Genomic DNA, 22,396 nt, shown 5'->3' with positions numbered 1-22,396 from the left:
AGTGATAAGAGAAAAAGCTGATATTCACCTGACGAATTATGAAAAATCCCCCAGAAGGGTAACAGAAACCAAAATTCGGAAACACTCAATATCACTGAAGTTTTTAAACATTTTAAGAACATTAATGATGAACACCATATGGGTGATTTAGAAATAAATGGAGAAAATGAAGTTTTAGACTATGATGACAATGTTTTGAATAATGACTTCACCTTTGATGAAATAACAGTCCATTAAGAGTGTTAAACGTAACAAAGCCTCAGGGACTGACAGAATTAAGATTGACTGATGAGGTTTGAAGTTTTTCGAAATGTGTTCGTCGATTATTTTAATTTGATTCTATCTTTAGGAATATTGCCTGAGGCATTGCTCTCTGGTTCTATACGCCGTATCTACATGTGGAAAAGTACCAAATCAGGCCCTAACGCTTACAGACCCATTACAATATTTAGCTGCTTTTTCCAAAACTTTTCACCACTGTTCTCAATAATAGATTGCATAATTTCCTGGAGATATATAATGTCTTAACCTCAGCGCAAGCCGGATTTAGAAAGGAATACTTTACAAATGATAACATATTTTAGCTTATACAAGTTCTTAAACAAAGTACGAGAAAATTATACCAAGCGTTTATCGATTTTTCAAAAGCCTTTAATAAGGTGTGGAGAGTTGGGTTATGGCATAAAGTCCTAAAATATGGTATTTAGGGTAAATTCTTCCTGTTAGTTCACAATATGTATGCAAATATAAGATCATATGTGTCTTTAAATAGTTTTGTATCAGATTTTTGCCCGTGTTATTGGGGCGTGCGGCAAGGAGACAATTTATCACCTCTTCTATTTTGTCTTTTATCAATTATCGTATTCCTTATGATAGACGGAAGCACGAGTGTTAAAAATTGGCCTTGTGAACGATTTATGAATTTGTTTCTTAACCCTTCTGTATCCTTATGACACTGTCCTCTTTGCTGATTCTGTTACTGAACTCAAGAATACATTAGCTTCTGTTAAAAGTTAATGCAACATCTGGAAATTAGACGTAAACCTGAAGAAACTAACTGATTTATCACCCACATGGGCTAAATATGCAGTGTAATATCTTTTTGATATTTTCACAGCGTACAATTAGTGATTCTCGAAGCTGATTGGTCAGTTAAACAAAGATCAATTTTCACGGGACCATGGGACTATTTTTCTCTCATTGCATTCATTCATAAATCCACAGCATTCATTCACATGTTTTACGTGCTACAATCTCACTGATTCGAGATTTGTAGGACAGGAAACATAGTTCCATATCAACAACATGATTTCACATTATACTCAACAAGGCATTCATTTTACATGATTTTCATTTTACAATGAAAATCAAAACTACGTCTGCGTTGAATGGAAACAAACATGGCTGACCATTTGACACATGTCAAAGTAACTGACCTCGCTAAAGTGGACGGAGATCTGATGCAACAGTAAGAGTTAATCGTATTATTCAACCTCTGAACAAATTTAATGTCTTTGTTGTTAAAACTGCATATGACCAGATTGAAGTTCCAAGATTCAGATTGCGGGTGTAACAGAAACTGTTTCTAGTGCGCCAAGATCAACACCACCACGTCCGGGTTTGCCAGCGTCTGTTCTAGAGGACTTGTTGTTTGACGAAATCTTTCGACCACCCGAATCCAAGAACCGGACTTAGTACAAACAGGTTTGCCTTTGTGAACGATGATGACAGCAATGCCAATAAAAAATGAAAACACAATGAAAAAGACTGAACTTGACTTGTATTTAGTTCACAAATTTATACAGAAAAGCCTAAAGACACAAGAAAGGTTGAACTGAACATTATTCTTTGCAAAATGTTCATCCCCATAATCATTACATATCAAACGTGAATTAAATAGCTTCCAGTTTTCTCTATTGTTTTAAAAAGCACAATAATAGATCGCGGGCGTTTCGAATGGCCACTGTATGTTTTCAGTATCTGATTCGGTGAATGGAAGGTCACTTTTGTCGTGGGAGTCAAGGTGTTAAATGTCATTTCTCCTCGCGTTTCTCTGCAACTCCATGGAACAGTACATGTGTTCTTATTTGGCCAAACTTCTTCAAACTCGTCTATCTTTTTCTTAAGAATATCTGGAATCTGTGTAGGATCAAGTTCTGGAGAGGGTAAGGTCCATCTTCCATTGTCTCGAAACGTTCAGTAAGAGCATCCAATCGTTGAATATTGTACCGATGTTACACTTCCATGAGATCCTTTTTAATCTCACTCACAGCCAAATTCAACTTTTATGTGTCAAACAATGTGTCTCTGGTGTTTCTCGGCAATGTCATCTCAATCAGACGAAGCTCACGTATAATATCATCACCCTGAGGGCCAGGATTTACTTTTCGTCGCCAGATAGCAGCAAACCGTCAGACGCATGATCCAGCAATCAAATGTACCACAGTATCCAGTACCAAGAACGTAGACAGCAGCCGATGGCCAAATTACATGCCGGGTGTCCACTTCGTGTATGGGTTGTAGCGGGTGTGAGCTGGAACATGCCGAATCTCAACCACCTCTGCTATGACGTCACGCATTCGTGACCAACTCGTGTTATTCCGGGACAAGCCGAATAGCGACTCGTGTCCCACTCGTGGCCATTTTTGCGACCGGGTTCCGTCTTAGCGCAAACGGGCATACCTAAAACAATTGTCAACTCATTGCGTAATGGTTCACATTTATTTCCCCATATATTGTATATATTTCAGATGCAATTTAAAGCACATCTGGACAAGCGGAATTATACAGTATGATTGAACACATTTAACTGTGTCTGGGTTATATTTTTAGATGCGAGACATATGTAAAATCAAAAATTATTTCTGAGGGATTCTTTGACCAAAGACTTGAAATCATACGCGCATTTTGATTGGTTTGTCGTATTTTCGCACATAACATTCATCGATAGGGGGACGAGTCTTCTTGCAGGTTACGGAAAGGGGCGAGTGATGACGAATGTGACGTCACGTTCGGGGAGAAATGAGCTGCTTCATGTCAGGGAACAGATGGAAGTCTGACGGAGCCAGATCAGGAGATAACCATAAGTGGTGAAGGAGTTCAAAGCCACACTCATGACATTGACCGATGTGTGCAGAGGCATATTATCCCTATGGAAGGGCACACATTTTCTCAGCGCTCACGTCTCTTTTGCCTTAATTTCATCCTGTGATTGCCTCAAAAGTGCAACATTATATGCTCCGTTTATTGTCTGGCCACCTTCGGCACCACAGAAGAAAACGGAAGCCATACGTTTCCAGCTGATGGGTATTTCTTTGCCTTCTTGTGTCGTCTTGATGTCAGATGCTTCCACTATTTTGATTGTTGTTTGGAATCAGGCTTGAGTGACAATGTATTAATTGAATTCCATATCAATGAGTTTACAAAAATAAGGCGATTTCTTACTCCTTGAGATTGCTGTTTAAGAACAATTGGCGGTATTTGTCTAAGTTAGGCCATGTACAGTTGAATGATTTACAGTAAGAGCCCACAGTATCGAGTAGAGATAATAGTTCTTGATTTTGTTATTAAACGTTTGGCTAAACCAGAACCTATTAGGATCTGAATTTAAAGTTATTGTGGATGTTGTCGAAGCATATGCCAGAAGTGACCAAAAGTGAAGATCAACTTGTTAAATGTCTTTCAGGGTGGGTTTCATTATGTTTTCACTGTTACAATGTACAAGCTCAAAAACAGAGGAAACAGAATTGGAATATCCTATTCTGTCCCAGTGAGCTGTCACCCAAAGTGAAATACCATAACCATTATATGTAAGCATCATTACATTAATTGTTTGAAAATGTTAGCTGCCCAAACATGCATCAGTACTATCAGCTGTTTTCTTGACTCTGAACCTGAAAACCTGGAGACATGTCCATTCGTCTTCTGTAATGAATGTATAAGGCCCATAAACATCCGTCCAAAGACAGACATAATGCTGGTCCAGCAAATGTACCAAAAGGTCAATGTCTAAACAAATAATCATGAACCTCAATACAATCTAGGACGGATTTTCTTTATATTCCCAGAAAGTATTTGAGTGATTGAGTTGGGTTTAACCCCGCTTTTAACAGTATTCCAGTTACATCACGGCGTGTCAGCTTAATGTGGAAGAAAAGCCCGAAGTGATACAGGTCTCAGATGTTTACCACTTCGGTGAAACCCACGAGCACGGGTATGGTGCTGATAAAAACCTAGAAACATAATACGGGCGAACCGGGATTCGAACCCATAATCATAGGTTTCTGGCGTGCCCAAGGGATGCAACTCTGCACAGCGAATCGCGGCGCCTTAGACGACTGGGCTACCCATGCCCCCACAACGTATTTGAGACAAGTAGGATCACAGAACTTCCAAGGATTTGCTTGAATTTGGAATTCTTTGAACTCGATTTTCAACTGTTTACAGTACTAAACCGCAGGACAAAGTAAATGGAAAAGTCCTTCCTTGATACATGGGGCATTTGTTATTCATCATGGTGACAATATATATATATATATATATATATATATATAGAGAGAGAGAGAGAGAGAGAGAGAGAGAGAGAGAGAGAGAGAGAGAGAGACAGAGAGGATTCATCAAGAGTGTTTTAATATGGGAGATATCAACCGATTAACGGGACGAGGTTGATATTTCCCATATTAAAAAACACGAGTGATGAACTCTATTTATCATTTTCACATTTTTGCTTCCCTTTTAACATCAGCAACTTGTCGAAATCTTACGTATAGATGGTGCGTAGTGATACATGTTTTCCATAGCCGTGTGAAGTTACTGTGAACCAAAATAAAAAACTTCTTAACTCCTTTATGGCAAACTCCTTTGCTGAGAAAAAATTCCTGGGATTATTTTTAACAAAATACTTGAACAGACTTTTGCAGAATAATTGAAACTTTAATTACGGTAACAACAACGATTCTGCGTAATCTGTTGATATCTCTGGTGTAATTTCACATATATATAGTTTCAAATCAAACCGCTCTCTCACTTGAAGAATGTCTTGCGGAGGAGACGTCAGAGGATATGCACTAGTCTGTGTCACTATCACTTTAGTTGACAATCCGGCGTCTTTTAACTTGGACCGGGCTTGGAGGTTTAACGAGATTAATCGTTATGTTTCCACCAGTAATGTTGCCAGCAAACATAGTGTTAACACCACAAGAAACATTTATTATTTGAGACCGCTGACTGTGTTATCTACTGTCGATTTGGCAAGGGGCCGCTCTGCATGACGGGACTTTCATCAACAAACTGGGATGTCACAGTGTGGGATGAAGTGTTTCGTGAAATGATGTTGGATATTTGCTTGTGCGGATCCTCATTAATATGGCAGTAATTGTTCACGGAATGGATGTTTTTGTGGCCAGTTATATGCAATATTTGATTTGGCAGAACATTATTGTCATTCAACTTTTGCACAAGGTGTTTGCGAACAGAGTGATTTGTGAGTCGTTTTGATGTTTGGAGACTGGCGGCATCGCACATGTTTTTCATGAGAGAGTGAAGTTTGTTTTTCCCAATACGATAGCGGAAAAACCGCTGATCGCCAGCTTTAGGCATACCTAAAGTGTGTGTCGATGTAAAAGGGATCGTCATCTCGGCAGAAGTCGAGTCGACGCGTGGAGGCACACAACTTATACACCTGCACAGAGCACCGAGAGGGATCAGCACTATTAGACCACATTTTGGGCCTAACGTCGCGACAATCACGAGGATTCTCACCGGACCTATTCTTTTCTTGTCTCATGGACAGTTGAAGATATTCGTGATCGTATCCATCAACATGCAATGCGATGTCCAAACAGCACATGTTGTAGTGATCATTGACACCTCTTAACACGAAATGGATTGTGTTGTAGAGCCATAGACAGTATATGATGCTCATTGGATTACTGATTCCAATGGATCCGGACTGCCACAGGGACTCGACCTCTTCATCACCAATCGGGTCGGCTCTCCTTGGTAAGTTGCCGCGCCCTTCTTTCTTTAGTTCAATTTTTCTCCCCTTTAATACTTCCCGTGATCGTGAAAATTCTAAAGATGATGTGAGTGAATAGCCATACCCCCTTCGTTTTAGTGATCTCTCGATGCTGCTCCGTTGACTGTTTGGTTCATAATTTTCCCCATTTGTTTTTCGAACACTAATGAAAAACTTGCAGAGAAGTGTGTCTAGTTCGTTTGAGGGGATTTCATGCATTTGGCAAATTTCATTTTGGACTTTTAGAAGTTATCGCACAGTTACAAATCGTACAAGGTTTTCTTGTCTGTGTTTTTGTTCTGATTGTCTAGGATCACACCATCGATCATGCCGTCCCCAACAGCCACAAATCTACCTTGTTCATCTTTCGGCTTTGTGTTCGTCGTCTGTTTCGCCGTGATGGCGTTTTGATGATGAAACGTTGGCCACAGGGAAGTTTTGATAATCTGCCTTCATCACAGTCAAATTCAAATTCGGTGCCATCAACCTGTAACCTGTAATATCAATTTGTCAACACGGATATCACTTTAGCACTTCCCCTTTGATCTATCAAAACATTGTCTCGAACATCAAAGGTATCCATGTTGTTTGTAAACAACTACCGAAAAATATGCACCGGTGAAAAAAGTCCCACTTCCGGTTATCTAATTTGCATGTCTAATTTGCATACTCATGTCATTGGGGTATGACATACATGTTTTTATGTCATAAGATTATGTCATGGATAAATGCTTTAGTTGAATGATAAATAGAACATCTCTATGGTTCCGGCTTCAGCAACATTTGTCAAAACTGAAAGCAAATGTCACTGAAATGAACTGAGAAAACAATATGTGAAATGCTGATTTTGGTCTTTGATAAAATATATGTGAAACTTGGCAATAAGACATTGAGGAAAGAAGCGCTAATTGTACATTTATGCATTTGAAAAGGAATTTCAAAATCAAACAAGGGAATTTGGCTAACGTAAAGGTGGCGGTGTTTCAGTTTCAAACAGCCACTGAAAACATAAACACAACCCAGTGTCGAGAGAAGCATTTTTGATCACCGTACATAGACAAGATCGACAAAGGCCGTGAGAATGAGAACCCTTGGATACCACAAATCAAACGTCGACGAGTTTTCAGTAGTTTTATAATAAAAACTGGAATTGGTCGTGTTTGAGCATCTGCATCAATAACAGTGGGCGGAGGTTATTTCATGCTGTGCTATAAAATTTTAATAGCAAGCCACATGGCATTGTGAACATGGGACATATTCGATGTATTCAAGATCAAAATGTATTGTGGTATATATATTTACCAATGATTAGTATCACAGCAGTTTCGGTACATGTATCACTAACGATACATAAATACGAAATTGATGTCTGCATAAGTATTGGCGACACGAGTCTTTCTGTTCACTCGAAAACGGTCTATTGGTATTTGTTTAATTCTTGTTACTTGCATTGAACATTCATTATATAACACAATGATCAGATTATCTTTTTAACCTCAAGTAACAGACATTGCCGGTCAATCAGTGTTTTGGAAAAGGCAGAATAGCAATAATTAAGTTACAAATCAATTGGCAGTCTATTATCAAATGAGGGGGCACGGGTGGCCCAGTCGTCTAAAGCGCCGCGATTCGCTGTGCAGAGTTGCGTCCCTTGGGCACGCCAGAAACCTATGATTGTGGGTTCGAATCCCGGTTCGCCCCAATTATGTTTCTAGGTTTGTCAGCACCATACCCGTGCTCGTGGGTTCCACCGAAGTGGTAAAGGTCTGAAACCTGCATCACTTCGGGCTTTCCTCCCACATTAAGCTGACACGCCGTGATATAACTCGAATAATGTTAAAAGCGGCGTTTAACCCGACTCACTCACTCACTCACTCCATTGTCAAATGACAGTGACACCAGATACTGACATGCCGCTGACGCTCTGGATGTGTCCTTCGTGTGATAATGGTTGACTGAACATCATTCCTGTAACAAACGCACATACCTGTGCTCTCGGGTAGGCCCATCAATCATTCTTAACGTATACGAAAGCTCATGGGTCGGATGGAATCAATATAACAGATTAAACAATGACATTACAGTGACATTAAGTTTTTATATCAATTTACACTATTGGTACAACCCATTGTGGTTGTAATAGTGTAATAAATAATTAGGTGATATTCGCGTGATGATATTAGGAGCATGACGTCTTTTGGATTGTTTGTTAGTATTGTCCTTGATCGATTCCTGAAACTGATTTATTCACTTGGTAAAACGCATTTGTGACGCCATTCTCTTCAAACCGCTCCACTGCGTTTCAAGTAGTTCAATCAATCAACCAGTACTATTTGCAGTATGATGACAAAAGGCACATATACAAATAACAATATACAAGTATAGTCGTGACAATTTACATAATTTTTAACGGTATACATGAACAGTGGAAAAGTAGAGATCTGGTACATGTACATTAGTACAGATTGTACCATGGCATTCCTCCCACACAGCACTGCATGTGAGACCATATTTCTGGCAAGTGCATCTTCGTGTGTTACAGTTTTTGTTTGCAGTTACAGCAGATGATGCCAAGGAGTGCTGAAGGTGACGCAGGCTGGTCTGTCTATATTGGTAAGCTCCGTCCATCCATCATGTGCCATCCCCACTCCACTAGATTCATATTGAACCCTTTACACTCCATTATCTGGTAGTAGACACAGGGGCTGTGGTATCCTGCGGCTGCAGAGGTTGGTGGCAGAGTTTGTCTCTCTACGTGTTCTTCGTCATCTTCCAACAAAAGAGCTTGTACCGTAAGTTACCCAGTTCCTCCTCCTTACATCCGCCATATGAAGACAAAAGTGCATGTTCCCCTGTTTCAGTGGTGACTTTTTCATTCCAAGTTTCTTCTGTAAGGCTGAACATTTTAGTAGCCTGATAGTGGAACTATGCATCATTCAGGATCTTCTTCAATGCTAGACCCTTTCCCAAGCCAAATAGTCGATAAGTGGTGTCTCAACCAACAACTGTATGTAACAAAGGGAACATGCTCACATACGGCATTGCCCAGAGCTGCTTCGATTGTTTCATGCACCAAATTCTGCCCCTTCTTAAAGGTTGCTTGGGTTCGGGTACCAGGAACAAGTCATGTGCTTCCATTTCAACATGAGGGAGGAGGATGGGCAAATCTGCGTCCTCTCCCACCAGGACAGTGTCTTTATTCTTGCAGATGTGACAGCATTTTGTTTGGCATGGACTGTGCTGCACCAAACTCTTTCCAGTTTGTCATCCAGACAAGCAATAAAGGGCTGTTTGTTTTTGCGTTGTTCAAGAATTCTTCCTTCTACGATTTAATGACCAATCCCCCCGTTCTTCTCATGTGCGTGGCATCTTTCGTTGATGGATCACCATTGTGGCCATTAAAGACAATATTTTGTACAACATATAGAAGGTATAAAGTTCACACACATGATATAATGTAGAACCTCTTGGTCAGGATAGCCGGTGAAGTAGAGCTCCACCATCAAGAATACACTGGACATTTCCAGGTTCTCATTGTGTCACTTGGATGGTTTTCCAGACAGCGTCAGCAAAGGTTGCCTTACTGGCCTGCAGGGCAAGGGAGGATGATTCAAACAATGCTGGTGGGAGACTATAGATTTCATCTTGAACAAGACTGGTAGATAGATCTTGTATTGTACTGATGTGACAGCTTATTTCACAAGGGAAATGTATATTCAATTGAAGAAGGAAGCATTCTTGAACAACACAAACACTCAAACGGCACTTTATTGCCCATCTGGGTGATAAACGTGATAGAGCTGGGTGCGGCATGCAAAAGAGGCGAACATTAACTGGCAGATGTAAGGAGGGAGGAGTGGATAGTTGACGGTACAAGCTATTTTAGGAGGTGACGAAGAACCTACCACATGGAGAGCCACAGACTCTTGTCACCAATCTCTACAGCCAGAAGATACCACATACCCTGTGTCTACTGCCAGCTAATTGAGGGGAAGGGATCAGTATTGGTGTTGAAATCACAGTTGTTATGTGAGCGTATTAGTGTTGAAACTGTAGCTTTTGGGTAAGGGCGTTAGGGTTGGAATCATGTCTTGAGTACAAAACCCCCCTGACGATAATTATGATGAAAATACGGTTAAAACAATAATCATCACCAGCGAATGAACACCAGACAAACCAACAAACAGACAGTAATCGTCTATGGCCAGAGTACACAGTGACGTGAGTTATGCGTTTCTCAACTTCTTTGACATGGCTTTGAATGAAGGCTAAGCGGCCTTAAACGTTATATCACCAAACATTTCACGCTTCATCTAATGCACATGGACTTCTAGAATTGCTTCTCGTCCCTTTTCTGGCCTGGATTCACCTGACCCTTGTTTGGTCGGAAAGGCCTTGTGCATAGATGGAGCACTACGTCCAGGATGAGTTCCAGGATCTCGGCCAGGGTGAGGAGGGAGAAGCCCAGCCAGAGTCCAGCCTGTCCGCCGACATCAGACAACAGACTCTTCCACTGGAATACAGACAGGAGGAGATATAATTATATCGACGTCAGACAACAGACTCTTCCACTTGAATACAGACAGGATGATATATAATTATATCGACGTCAGACAACAGACTCTTCCACTGGAATACAGACAGGAGGAGATATAATTATATTGACATCAGACAACAGGCTCTTCCACTGGAATACAGACAGGAGGAGATATAATTATATCGACGTCAGACAACAGACTCTTCCACTGGAATACAGACAGGATGATATATAATTATATCGACGTCAGACAACAGACTCTTCCACTGGAATACAGACAGGAGGAGATATAATTATATTGACATCAGACAACAGGCTCTTCCACTGGAATACAGACAGGAGGAGATATAATTATATCGACGTCACACAACAGACTCTTCCACTGGAATACAGGCAGGAGGAGATATAATTATATCGACGTCACACAACAGACTCTTCCGCTGGAATACAGACAGGAGGAGATATAATTATATCGACGTCACACAACAGACTCTTCCACTGGAATACAGACAGGAGGAGATATAATTATATCGACGTCACACAACAGACTCTTCCACTGGAATACAGACAGGAGGAGATATAATTATATTGACATCGGACAACAGGCTCTTCCACTGGAATACAGACAGGAGGAGATATAATTATATCGACGTCACACAACAGACTCTTCCACTGGAATACAGACAGGAGGAGATATAATTATATCGACGTCACACAACAGACTCTTCCACTGGAATACAGACAGGAGGAGATATAATTATATTGACATCAGACAACAGGCTCTTCCACTGGAATACAGACAGGAGGAGATATAATTATATCGACGTCACACAACAGACTCTTCCCCTGGAATACAGACAGGGGGAAGATATAATTATATAGACATCAGACAACAGACTCTACTCTTTTGGAAAAAAACATGTAACATCTATCTTCATTCGTTCGTTATAGTGTATGATTAAGACACAGGCAGCTCTTCAGAAATGGGTTCTTCTGAAGAGATGTCATGAGACAGCGAAAGTACTATGTGTTAAACATATATAAAGAAGATGATGGACTAACGTGGACTTAATTATTTTACTATAGATTACATGTACACCGAGTGAACATTTACCTCATACATTTACCTCATATATATATATATATATATATATATATATATATATATATATATATATATATATATATTGTGATTTAGGCGCATGTTATGTAGTTATAAAAACACCTGTGTATATTCCTAGAAGGAACAGATCCCCAGTACACCATGCTCGTCATATGCACCTACTAAAATGTTATATGGTTGCAGTGTGTGACCTGGTGTATTCCGTGTGGCATCGTACCCTGAGGCCAGGAATCAGGTTATTATTCACATACAGACATGTTTAGCAAGGGACTGTGATGTTGGTTGGTTTGTTGGTTTGTTGGTTTGTTGTTTAACGCCGCACTCAGCAATATTCCAGCTAAATGACGGCGGTCTGTAAATAATCGAGTCTGGACCAGACAATCCAGTGATTGATATCATGAGCATCGATCCACGCAATTGGGATCGATGAAATGCATCAACCAAATCAGCGAGCCTGACCACCCGATCCCATTTGTCGCCGACAAGCATAGTCGCCTTTTACGGCAAGCATGGGTTGCTGAAGACCTATTCTACCCCGGATCTTCACGGGTGACTGTGATGTTGTCGGAATATGCAGGGTAAACAATTTTTTTACTTATCTACACTATTTATTACAGGTTATTTTCTTGCTCGCTCGCTCACTCACTCACTCTACTCACGTCGTATGCCGGCTTCGTTTGTATCTTCTGATAGTTCAGATCCTTGTAGAAGACGTTTAACTTCATGACGTTTCTCCTAAATAAACGTCCTTTAGTGAATATGAAGTGGTCGATTTCCCTCACACATGTGTAGAAAATCATTAAAAACATTAAAAAACGCTAAAAGTAGCACGATAATGTAACCCTCGTTTTGGCAATTAGCCACGCTTGAAATGTGCGCTCGAATGACTGTCTTTATATTCATAATCCATTGAAATAAATGACACAATTTATCACGAACTAAAATACATGTTTACAATATACGAGGGTAGTCTGACTCGAAGATGGCGTTGGAAGTTCCGTCCCTGCCTTAGCTGAATCTACTATTAGTAGCCGTAGGCCCATAATAAACTGACGACCAAGAGAAACTCTACCAGTTTAGAAATTTAATTGCAAATACGTATAAACACAAGTTCAAACTTAATCAAAACAAAACACATCGTCCAAACACAGCAATACTCTACGCAGAAACTGATACATGACACGTTTTTATTTTTTTTTTCTGCAGAAAATGCGAAAACGTGATAAACGGTGCCGAAACTACATAGGGGCGACATGTCAGAACCACACACTGATAAAAAAAAAAAACCCACAGAAATGCCACTACTGACACCCGAACAACGCGAGCGGACACTGGCTATGATACAGATTAGAAACACCCATGCCCACATTGCTAGAACTTTTGGTTGCTCCCGTGAGGCTGCGGCTAACCTGATGCAACTTTACAGACAGACCGGGCAGACCCAGGGTAACTCCGCCCAATGGAGACCAGTTTTTGCGTACTTTGCAACTCCGAATTCGATTCCTGACGGTGACGTCATCAGCGACGAATGCCTTAGGGCAGTCGACAGGCAGTGGCCAGGCGACTCAGGGGTCAAGAAATTAGGGCTTACAAACATTACAAAGAACAGTTATTGACAGCGCAACAGCGTCGTTTGAGATTGAGATGGGCCCGGACTTGCGGAGGGTCGTCTTTACTGATGAAAGTCGGTTCTGTCTGCCCAGAGTTGATGGAAGGCAGCGTGTTTACCTCCGAAGGTGAAAAAATGCGACGGCATTTTGCGTTCAGTAGGTTGTGCCGTATGGTGAAGGGTGTTATGGTCTGGGGAGGAATTTGTGGGCAGGAGAGACCACCGTCATCGTTAAAGGAAATTTGACAGAAAAGCGTTACACAGGCGACATTCTTCGTCCGATTGTCCTACCATTGCTAAAACAGCTGCCACGTCGTATTCTTTAACAGCGTGACAATGCAAGACCCTATGTAGCCCTAATTGTACAGAACTACCTTGCAGCCAACAACGTCAACATGTTGCTCCCCAGACATGTCCCCCATAGAACACCTCTGGTATATCATGGATCGGGCCCATAACTACCCCAGACCCTCCAAGAGGAATGGCGACGTATCCACTGACTTTTCTGTTTGCCGGAGAGATTTTGCGCGTTGTGTATCAGGGCGTGGTCATGAACGCTATTTAGGTAACGTGTCATTGAACTTGGGCGATTCGGGCATCTGTCATGCCAATATCGGATGCTGTGTGTCATTTTAAATGTTGATTTCGTTTAGATTTTGATCTTTTCAATACATTTTACTTCATGCATCTATCGTTGGTGTTTTTAACTAGAGCGATATTAAACTATGGTCAAGTTTCTTTTGGCCGCCAGTTCATACATATACATGCAGTTGTCATCTCTCAGGCGAAAAGAATGCTAAGTTTCCTTTCCGGTCTTTTCATTTTTTTTTTATCCAGATGCTACACCTCCTCCAACGTATTTCATATTTTCACATTTAATAAAGCTTTAACATAATTCAAGATTTGTTTTACCCATTAAAAACTTACTCGTTTATCTAACCTTGTTTCCTGTCATTTTCATACTTGGGGCAGTTTACAAGAACCTTAAAATACTGACTATTTTACCTTTCACCTTTTGGTTTTTGAATGGGACATTATTTCAATGTACCCTGCTGCCAAATTCCAAACAAATTGTGATATGCTGACGGTATTGCGAGTACATAGAATCATCGACCGGCTTACAAAAATGTCGGGTAGTCAGTATTCGTGACCTAACGCCTGGACCTCACCCCAACCCTCACTGACCTTGACCTAAATCCTGACGTTGAGATTGGCCTTAGTATATATTACGCACCTGAAGAAGGTATCTTTTTCAGCTGCTGATGCATGCTTGTCAATAGGCTGTGCACCTTGCTTATTCTCGAAGCCCCTGATGAGTCCATCTACCAGCCTGGTAAGACGATTACTGGCTGGCCACATGGCTGTCGAGATCTCCATCTGATGGGTATCCTCTCTGAATCAAGCAACAGTTGCGTGATATTGTTCAACATGTTTTTAACATGTCAAGATATTATACACGACGCATTTAATTGCATGTGATATCACAGAACACATCGTAAGGTTGGTGGTTATATTTAACATAATGTGATATCCCACAACACATAGTAAGGTTCGTTGCTATATTTAATATAATGTGATATCACACACCACATCGTAAGGGTGGTGGCTATATTTAATGTAATATGCTATCACAGAACACATCGTAAGGTTGGTGTCTATAGCTAACATCATGTGATATTACAGTGAAGTCCTGGTGTTTGGTTGATAAGATTTGGAAATGTGATGGCCAAGGAATTTAACTGGTGTTCTGAGAGGGCTGATCATGATTTGCTGTCTGCTTTGGCTGTTGAGGAAGTATTTACTCACCAACTTCTAGAATGCCATAGTAAGGTTGTTGGGTATATGTAACATAATGTAATATAACAGAATACATAATGAGGTTGTGGAATATATTTAACATAATATCATAGAACATGGGATGGAGAAGGATTGGAGCAGATAGTACACAGAAGACAGCAGATGGTATTCAGAAGTAAGAAGAAAAGACACATGAGACAGCTGTGAGGACACAGAAGACATCAGGATGTAAACAGAAGACAGAGGACACTACACAGAAGACAGCAGCGACTACACGGTACACAGAAGACAGAGGACACCACACAGAAGACAGCTGCGAGTACACAGAAGACAACAGGATGTAAACAGAAGACATAGAAGACAGAGGACACTACACAGAAGACAGCAGCGACTACACGGTACACAGAAGACAGAGGACACCACACAGAAGACAGCTGCGAGTACACAGAAGACAACAGGATGTAAACAGAAGACAGTACATAGTACATCATATTAAAAAGACAACAGACAGTACACAGAAGACTGCAGACTGTAGATAATACATTACAAGTACTTTATGTTGTCTTCTGTTCACATTCTGTTATCTTCTGTGTACACACACATTGGACAACAAAAAGACAGAAGACTGAAAACTGAAGGCAACAAATTGTACACATTACACATAAAACAGCCCACTGTACACAGACGACAACGGACAGTTCAAAGAAGACAGCAGACAGTTTAAAGAAGACAGCAGACAGTTTAAAGAAGACAGCAGACAGAATACATGTGACAGAGGACAACACACGAACAACAGAAAGTAGACGTGTACAGTACACTGGAGACAACAGACAGCAGCAACACTGATCGCAGCAACCTACTTGCAGTTTGGGTAACAGCTGTCTGGACAAACTCTCTGTTCATTGTCCAGCTCATCCAGAACCTCTTCTGCACATGACTCTGGAACAGATCTCCACCAATTATCATTTATGTGAAGGAAACGTGCAAACATCCCGAGGGACTCGGTTTAACGTTCTCGCATTTCGCACACTCTACATGTTAAATCATCGATTCTTATTCCATAATAATATGTCTATCATGTCCCGAGGTTTCAAATTTCAAAACTCATTCGTTCTTTACCTGATGAAGGAGAAAGTTTATACTGGAAACATTGTGTTCCTCATAATAAAGAAGTTGACATCCATAAATCCTCTCTTTTGTGTATCACTTCCAACTGACTTGACAGTTGTTGTATCTCCATTCTACAATGACGGCAAGCGCGCTTTAAAATCGGTGCTCTCTTGGAATGCGTACATACACAGGGGCAATTAGGCCAGCTATATTAGAATCTGTATTAGATGTTGTGACAAAGATAAAACATATTACTCAAGTTTAAAATAACTTAATTATATTCTTGACTAGTTTAAAATTAAGATTACAAAATACATAAGTTTTCAAAACGAATTGATGAAATAACCCTCCATAGTACAGATAAATATTTATAGCATTCAAGTCATTTCTTGGAAATCAACATGTCGTATCTGATCATAGGGGTGACAAGTTGCAGATATAGTGAAAATAAATGCTGACGTGATTTAGTTTAGAAGGCTGTAAGTTGTACCTGTGTATCAGTTGGTTTGAAATACCTCCCCAACAGTAATACATTTTAAGAATCTCTCCACCCTGAATCTCGACTGACTGCACTTGACTTACTTCCGTCACTTCTCACAGTCATTGGTTGGCAAACTAGTTGTTCACGGTGACAGTGCTGTTTACAAATTGCATAAACACCGAGGATAATTCCGATCTGTAGTTGTGTTCAACATTAACCGGATGATTAACTGGTGGTAATGACCCTACTGGCACAACCATTGCCAACGGAAACATCCTGAAGTATGTCTGAATACCGCCGATTTTTAGCTGAAGACATGCTGGCCCTGTGAGACAGAATGATTAGTGTATGTTTTACTTAATTGTATGTATTCTGAAAAGGATTTCTTCATGTTTGATAGGCTGTTGTGACCAAGTGTTTGTTCAGCGCAACAGTGAGTGACAAAACGTCTGATAATAATCTGATCTGATCGATCAAAATAAAACAAAATGATTTATATGCAGCCATTCTTATGTGCTTTCGATTCAGATCGATGTTTTCATTCGCAGTTTTTTGTGTCAAAAGGCATGTTAATTTTGAGGTATCAAATGTAGTTCGATTCATGATTTAATCTTATTTGTATCAATCAGAAAGCCTTCTTCAGTGTCAAATACGGACAAAAACATCGTCAGCAGCCACCAACCAATTGGAATCACTACTTTAAAATCAGTATGGATGCTGCTGAAGCATATACAAAAAAGTGGCCCAAAAGACAATATCAACCTGTTAAATGTCTTTCCAGTGCATGATATTGTCATCGTTAGAATGCACAAACAGAAAAGAAGAAACAGAACTGGAATAAAACGATTCCGCCGCGACAGCTGTCATCCAAAGTCTGTCTGCCCTACATTACCACTTTGTAGTTGTTACAACTGACAAGGTCTCAAATAACATAACCATTATATGTAATCATCATTGCATTAATTGTTTGACCAAAGAATTTGGTGAAAGTGACAGGTCAAATAATGACACATATAAGGCCAATATGTTAACTGAGGAAAAATCTGCACCTTTGACTTGACTCTAGAACCTGAACACCTGTCCATGCCAGGCTTGAACTGGATTCCAAAACTCCATAAAAATCCGTAAAAAGAGAGAGATATTGCTCTTTAAAAAAGTTATATGATATACATGTGGAGGACTTTTCCAAATTTTACGCATCACTGGCAAAAATGATGTCCGATGCCGTTCCCTCTATTGACCCGTACCACATGTTCCCATGTTGTAGATTTTTTTGTGTTTTTTTTGTTAGGTGAGTTGCTGTATGGTTAAAATAATGCTGGTTGCCTAGACATCTGGATTGCCTGGACTAAAGGTCTCCAAGCCTTTGGGTATAACTCGATGACTATCATACAAACACTGATGAATCCATACCGTTCCAAAAATATGAGAATGTCGCATTTATGACAATGGCGTCGTTAATACTTTCAGTGAGTGAGTGAGTTGGGTTAAACGCCGCTTTTAACAGTATTCCAGTTATATCGCGGCGTGTCAGCTTCATGTGGGAGGAAAGCCCGAAGACATACAGGTCTCAGACGTTTACCACTTCGGTGAAACCCACGAGCACGGGTATGGTGCTGACAAACCTAAAAACATAACCGGGATTCGAACCCACAATCATAGGTTTCTGGCGTGCCCAAGAGACTCAGCTCTGCACAGCGAATCGCGGCGCCTTAGACGACGGGGCCACCCGTGCCCCCTAATACATTCAGAAATATGAAGAAAGGCGCAACGGAAGCCTGGTGCTCTGAAGTCACACCAAAGACTCACGCCGCCGCCATATACCAGGAATATTGCTGAGTGCGGCGTCAAACAACAAATAAAACAAGAACAAAAACTAACACAGGGACGCAATATGTGAAACTAAGTATTACTCTCCCTATAGACAAAACGGTGCTCACTATCGTGTGGCGTAAAATACCATCCGCCCAATGAGGAGGACATTTTCAAATAACGCTGTTTTCTAATGTACCTTTCGTTTCGCCTTTAAGGCTACAAAACCGGACTGCGGAGGTGATGCTGGAGTTGATGATCCCGAGGGCGGCAGGGTTGCAGGGGTAGATGTTGTAACAGCAGTCGCACAGTGACACCAGTATCTTCTGCACACACGTCTTCTTGCACGTCTGAGTAGAAACAACAAGTTACATGTCACCATAGCAACCAGGTCCGCTTTCAGTCTAGGTTTTTATCTCATAAATTAAAAAATAATATTAATCATTAAAAGTTTAATTGGCTGATGTCGCCCTTTGTGGTGCCTTCTACCAGCTAAGATTAATCTGGGATTCGAACACTATATCATTGGATCCTGGCACGGCTCCCAATAACTCACCTCTGCAATAATTAGTGTTATTTCACAGATTAGCTGCTCCAGGTAAACCCAAGTCTTGAGACAGCGTCACCAACAGCAGATACGACGAAATACATATAACGATTTAACGTCACGCTAAGATTGACCGCTCAGCAATCCCGTATTATAGAAACGTGCTGCCTGATATGTATCAGATAATAAAATGTGTCATCCATTCAGTCAAAGATTCATTTTGTTAAATGTTTAGACATTTCATGTCAACGCCCCCACCTTATCGCTATAGGTGATGTTAGGCACCTGGGTGGTGAATATATTGGGCGGTTCTTCTACCCCCGGTCCGTAGAGCTTGCAGTTACCGTAGGGGGCCGGGACACGCTCCACGGTGACCTGACAATATGAAAGGTTGTTGGAGGATGAGACAAATCAAACCCAAATCGTACTACCTTAATTTAATTTAGGTTAACCGGTTCGTTTGCGCACCTTACCTTTTGTTTTCATAGTTATTGAGTGAGTTGTGTGATATGAGTAATAGTCCAACTATGTCAAGAAAACAACGATCTTGTCGCATTGTATTAATGTAAGGAATCGAACCCATGCAATCCCCAATCCAACTCTTTAACCATGCGAACACTCCTGTGACATACAGGACAGACTATATGAAGCGCTGCCTTTCCACCCAAAAACAAAAGCGACAAAAACCCTTTCCACACCCACAAGAAATTTCTGTCAAAAAAAGAGTCGACTGCACGATTCCGACCACATTATAAGCATGTGCCAATGAATGATAAATAATAGTGATGATACTAGGTGTTCGCAAAAAGGTGAGCGTAACCTGCCCAACCGGAAGCCACAGGGAGCCATACCGGATACCATCTCCTCCACCGACGTGCCAAACACGGAACGTCACCCACACGCCTACCACAAAACCCTCTGAAAGCTCAACTGAAGCCCCGAATGCTGTAACCTCAATTAAACAAGCTCAGAGCAAGAACCGCATGACGCTTCCTGGCGTTCTGGCAGAAAGAGTACGCCCAACTGCACCCCAAAAGTTGTGAGATACAGATACCAAGAGCTGGCGCTGCAGAAACATTGCTCGTCATGAAGGAAAGGTTGAACACTGGAAAGCTGAAGTCATCCCTCTTGTCATACAGTCTTGAGGAGAGTGTTTTGTCACTTTGAATCTTTATGCTACATCAAAATATGAAAACAGATGATGCGGTCTCCTTAGGCTCCGTTATTTCTACTTCAGATGGGTAAATCAGTGGAATGGAATTGGCTATTGGATGGTCATTGAACGATATCAGATCTTTGATATAGCCGAAGCTTAAGTAAAACTTCTTAAAAACGTCAAATTACCCTTTTTTGACTTTGCCAATCCGAACAGAAATTCCGGCTCAAATGCCTAAAGAATCAAATCAGCAAGAAGGAGGGAGGGGGCACAATAGGTGCCCATGGGGAAGCCAACCCATGCCGAATTCCCCACCCCGAACAATTCCACATATATGGTTCCAATGAGGAAGTTCAGCATCCCACACGCTGCCCTTTCAGCAAAATAGACCTTCAAGGCATCTGAATCTCGTGCTAAAAAATAGTGATTACACCACGTGTTCTCTATATTGTCCAAAGAATATCCATCCCAGGGAGGTCAAGGTCACCGTACAGTTCGTCCTAACGCTGCATATATCTTCACCTTGGTGACGCCGGCGGATGTGGCAAAGCCGGGACTTATGTCGAACCCCTCGTCCTCAGGGAATGGCATGGTATCTGGGCTGTGGACGACTACCTTGAAGCCCACACCGCTGCTAAAGCTTGAGATATACTCCGCCTCCTCCACGTATAGCATCATAGATAGACCTGTGGGAAAACAAATAGCATCAGAACAGACAGCATCAGGGATAGACCTGTGGAAAACAGACAGCAATGGTGATAGACCGTTGGGGATACAGACACCATCAGAGGCATGATTGAGGGAACACAGACAACATCAGAGACAAAATTGAGGGAACACAGACAGCATCAGAGACAGAATTGAGGGAACACAGACACCATCAGAGACAGAATTGAGGGAACACAGACACCATCAGAGACAGAATTGAGGGAACGCAGACACCATCAGAGACAGAATTGAGGGAACACAGAGTGCATCAGAGACAGAATTGAGGGAACACAGAGTGCATTAGAGACAGAATTGAGGGAACACAGACACTATCAGAGACAGAATTGAGGGAACACAGACAGCATCAGAGACAGAATTGAGGGAACACAGACACCATCAGAGACAGAATTGAGGGAACACAGACACCATCAGAGACAGAATTGAGGGAACGCAGACACCATCAGAGACAGAATTGAGGGAACACAGACACCATCAGAGACAGAATTGAGGGAACGCAGACACCATCAGAGACAGAATTGAGGGAACACAGACACCATCAGAGACAGAATTGAGGGAACACAGACAACATCAGAGACAGAATTGAGGGAACACAGAGAGCATCAGAGACAGAATTGAGGGAACACAGACACCATCAGAGACAGAATTGAGGGAACACAGACACCATCAGAGACAGAATTGAGGGAACGCAGACACTATCAGAGACAGAATTGAGGGAACGCAGACACCATCAGAGACAGAATTGAGGGAACACAGACACCATCAGAGACAGAATTGAGGGAACACAGACACCATCAGAGACAGAATTGAGGGAACACAGAGTGCATCAGAGACAGAATTGAGGGAACACAGACACCATCAGAGACAGAATTGAGGGAACACAGAGTGTATCAGAGACAGAATTGAGGGAACGCAGACACCATCAGAGACAGAATTGAGGGAACACAGACACCATCAGAGACAGAATTGAGGGAACGCAGACACCATCAGAGACAGAATTGAGGGAACACAGACACCATCAGAGACAGAATTGAGGGAACACAGACACCATCAGAGACAGAATTGAGGGAACACAGAGTGCATCAGAGACAGAATTGAGGGAACACAGACACCATCAGAGACAGAATTGAGGGAACACAGACACCATCAGAGACAGAATTGAGGGAACGCAGACACTATCAGAGACAGAATTGAGGGAACGCAGACACCATCAGAGACAGAATTGAGGGAACACAGACACCATCAGAGACAGAATTGAGGGAACACAGACACCATCAGAGACAGAATTGAGGGAACACAGAGTGCATCAGAGACAGAATTGAGGGAACAGAGACAGAATTGAGGGAACACAGAGTGCATCAGAGACAGAATTGAGGGAACACAGACACCATCAGAGACAGAATTGAGGGAACACAGACAACATCAGAGACAGAATTGAGGGAACACAGAGAGCATCAGAGACAGAATTGAGGGAACACCGAC

General features: G+C 41.4%; 1 protein-coding gene across 1 annotated transcript in view; it reads right to left on the bottom strand.

The window, feature by feature from the left end:
- Window positions 1-8,111: 8,111 nt before the first annotated feature.
- The window catches only part of LOC124133607 (amiloride-sensitive sodium channel subunit gamma-like), a 30,474-nt gene continuing 16,189 nt past the window's right edge, over window positions 8,112-22,396 (bottom strand). Inside the window, exons 5-11 of the mRNA XM_048383784.1 lie at window positions 20,711-20,874; window positions 19,291-19,407; window positions 18,685-18,835; window positions 15,943-16,021; window positions 14,520-14,678; window positions 12,336-12,453; window positions 8,112-10,529 (exon numbers count right to left, since the gene is read on the bottom strand). Coding sequence (XP_048239741.1) covers window positions 10,347-10,529; window positions 12,336-12,453; window positions 14,520-14,678; window positions 15,943-16,021; window positions 18,685-18,835; window positions 19,291-19,407; window positions 20,711-20,874 — 971 coding nt within the window. The 3' untranslated portion in view covers window positions 8,112-10,346. The remainder of the gene's footprint in view (window positions 10,530-12,335; window positions 12,454-14,519; window positions 14,679-15,942; window positions 16,022-18,684; window positions 18,836-19,290; window positions 19,408-20,710; window positions 20,875-22,396) is intronic.

This window comes from Haliotis rufescens, unplaced genomic scaffold (assembly GCF_023055435.1).
Source record: "Haliotis rufescens isolate VD_foot unplaced genomic scaffold, xgHalRufe1.0.p SCAF_5, whole genome shotgun sequence".
Classification (NCBI taxonomy): domain Eukaryota; kingdom Metazoa; phylum Mollusca; class Gastropoda; order Lepetellida; family Haliotidae; genus Haliotis; species Haliotis rufescens.
This window is presented reverse-complemented; position numbering and strand designations above follow the sequence as displayed.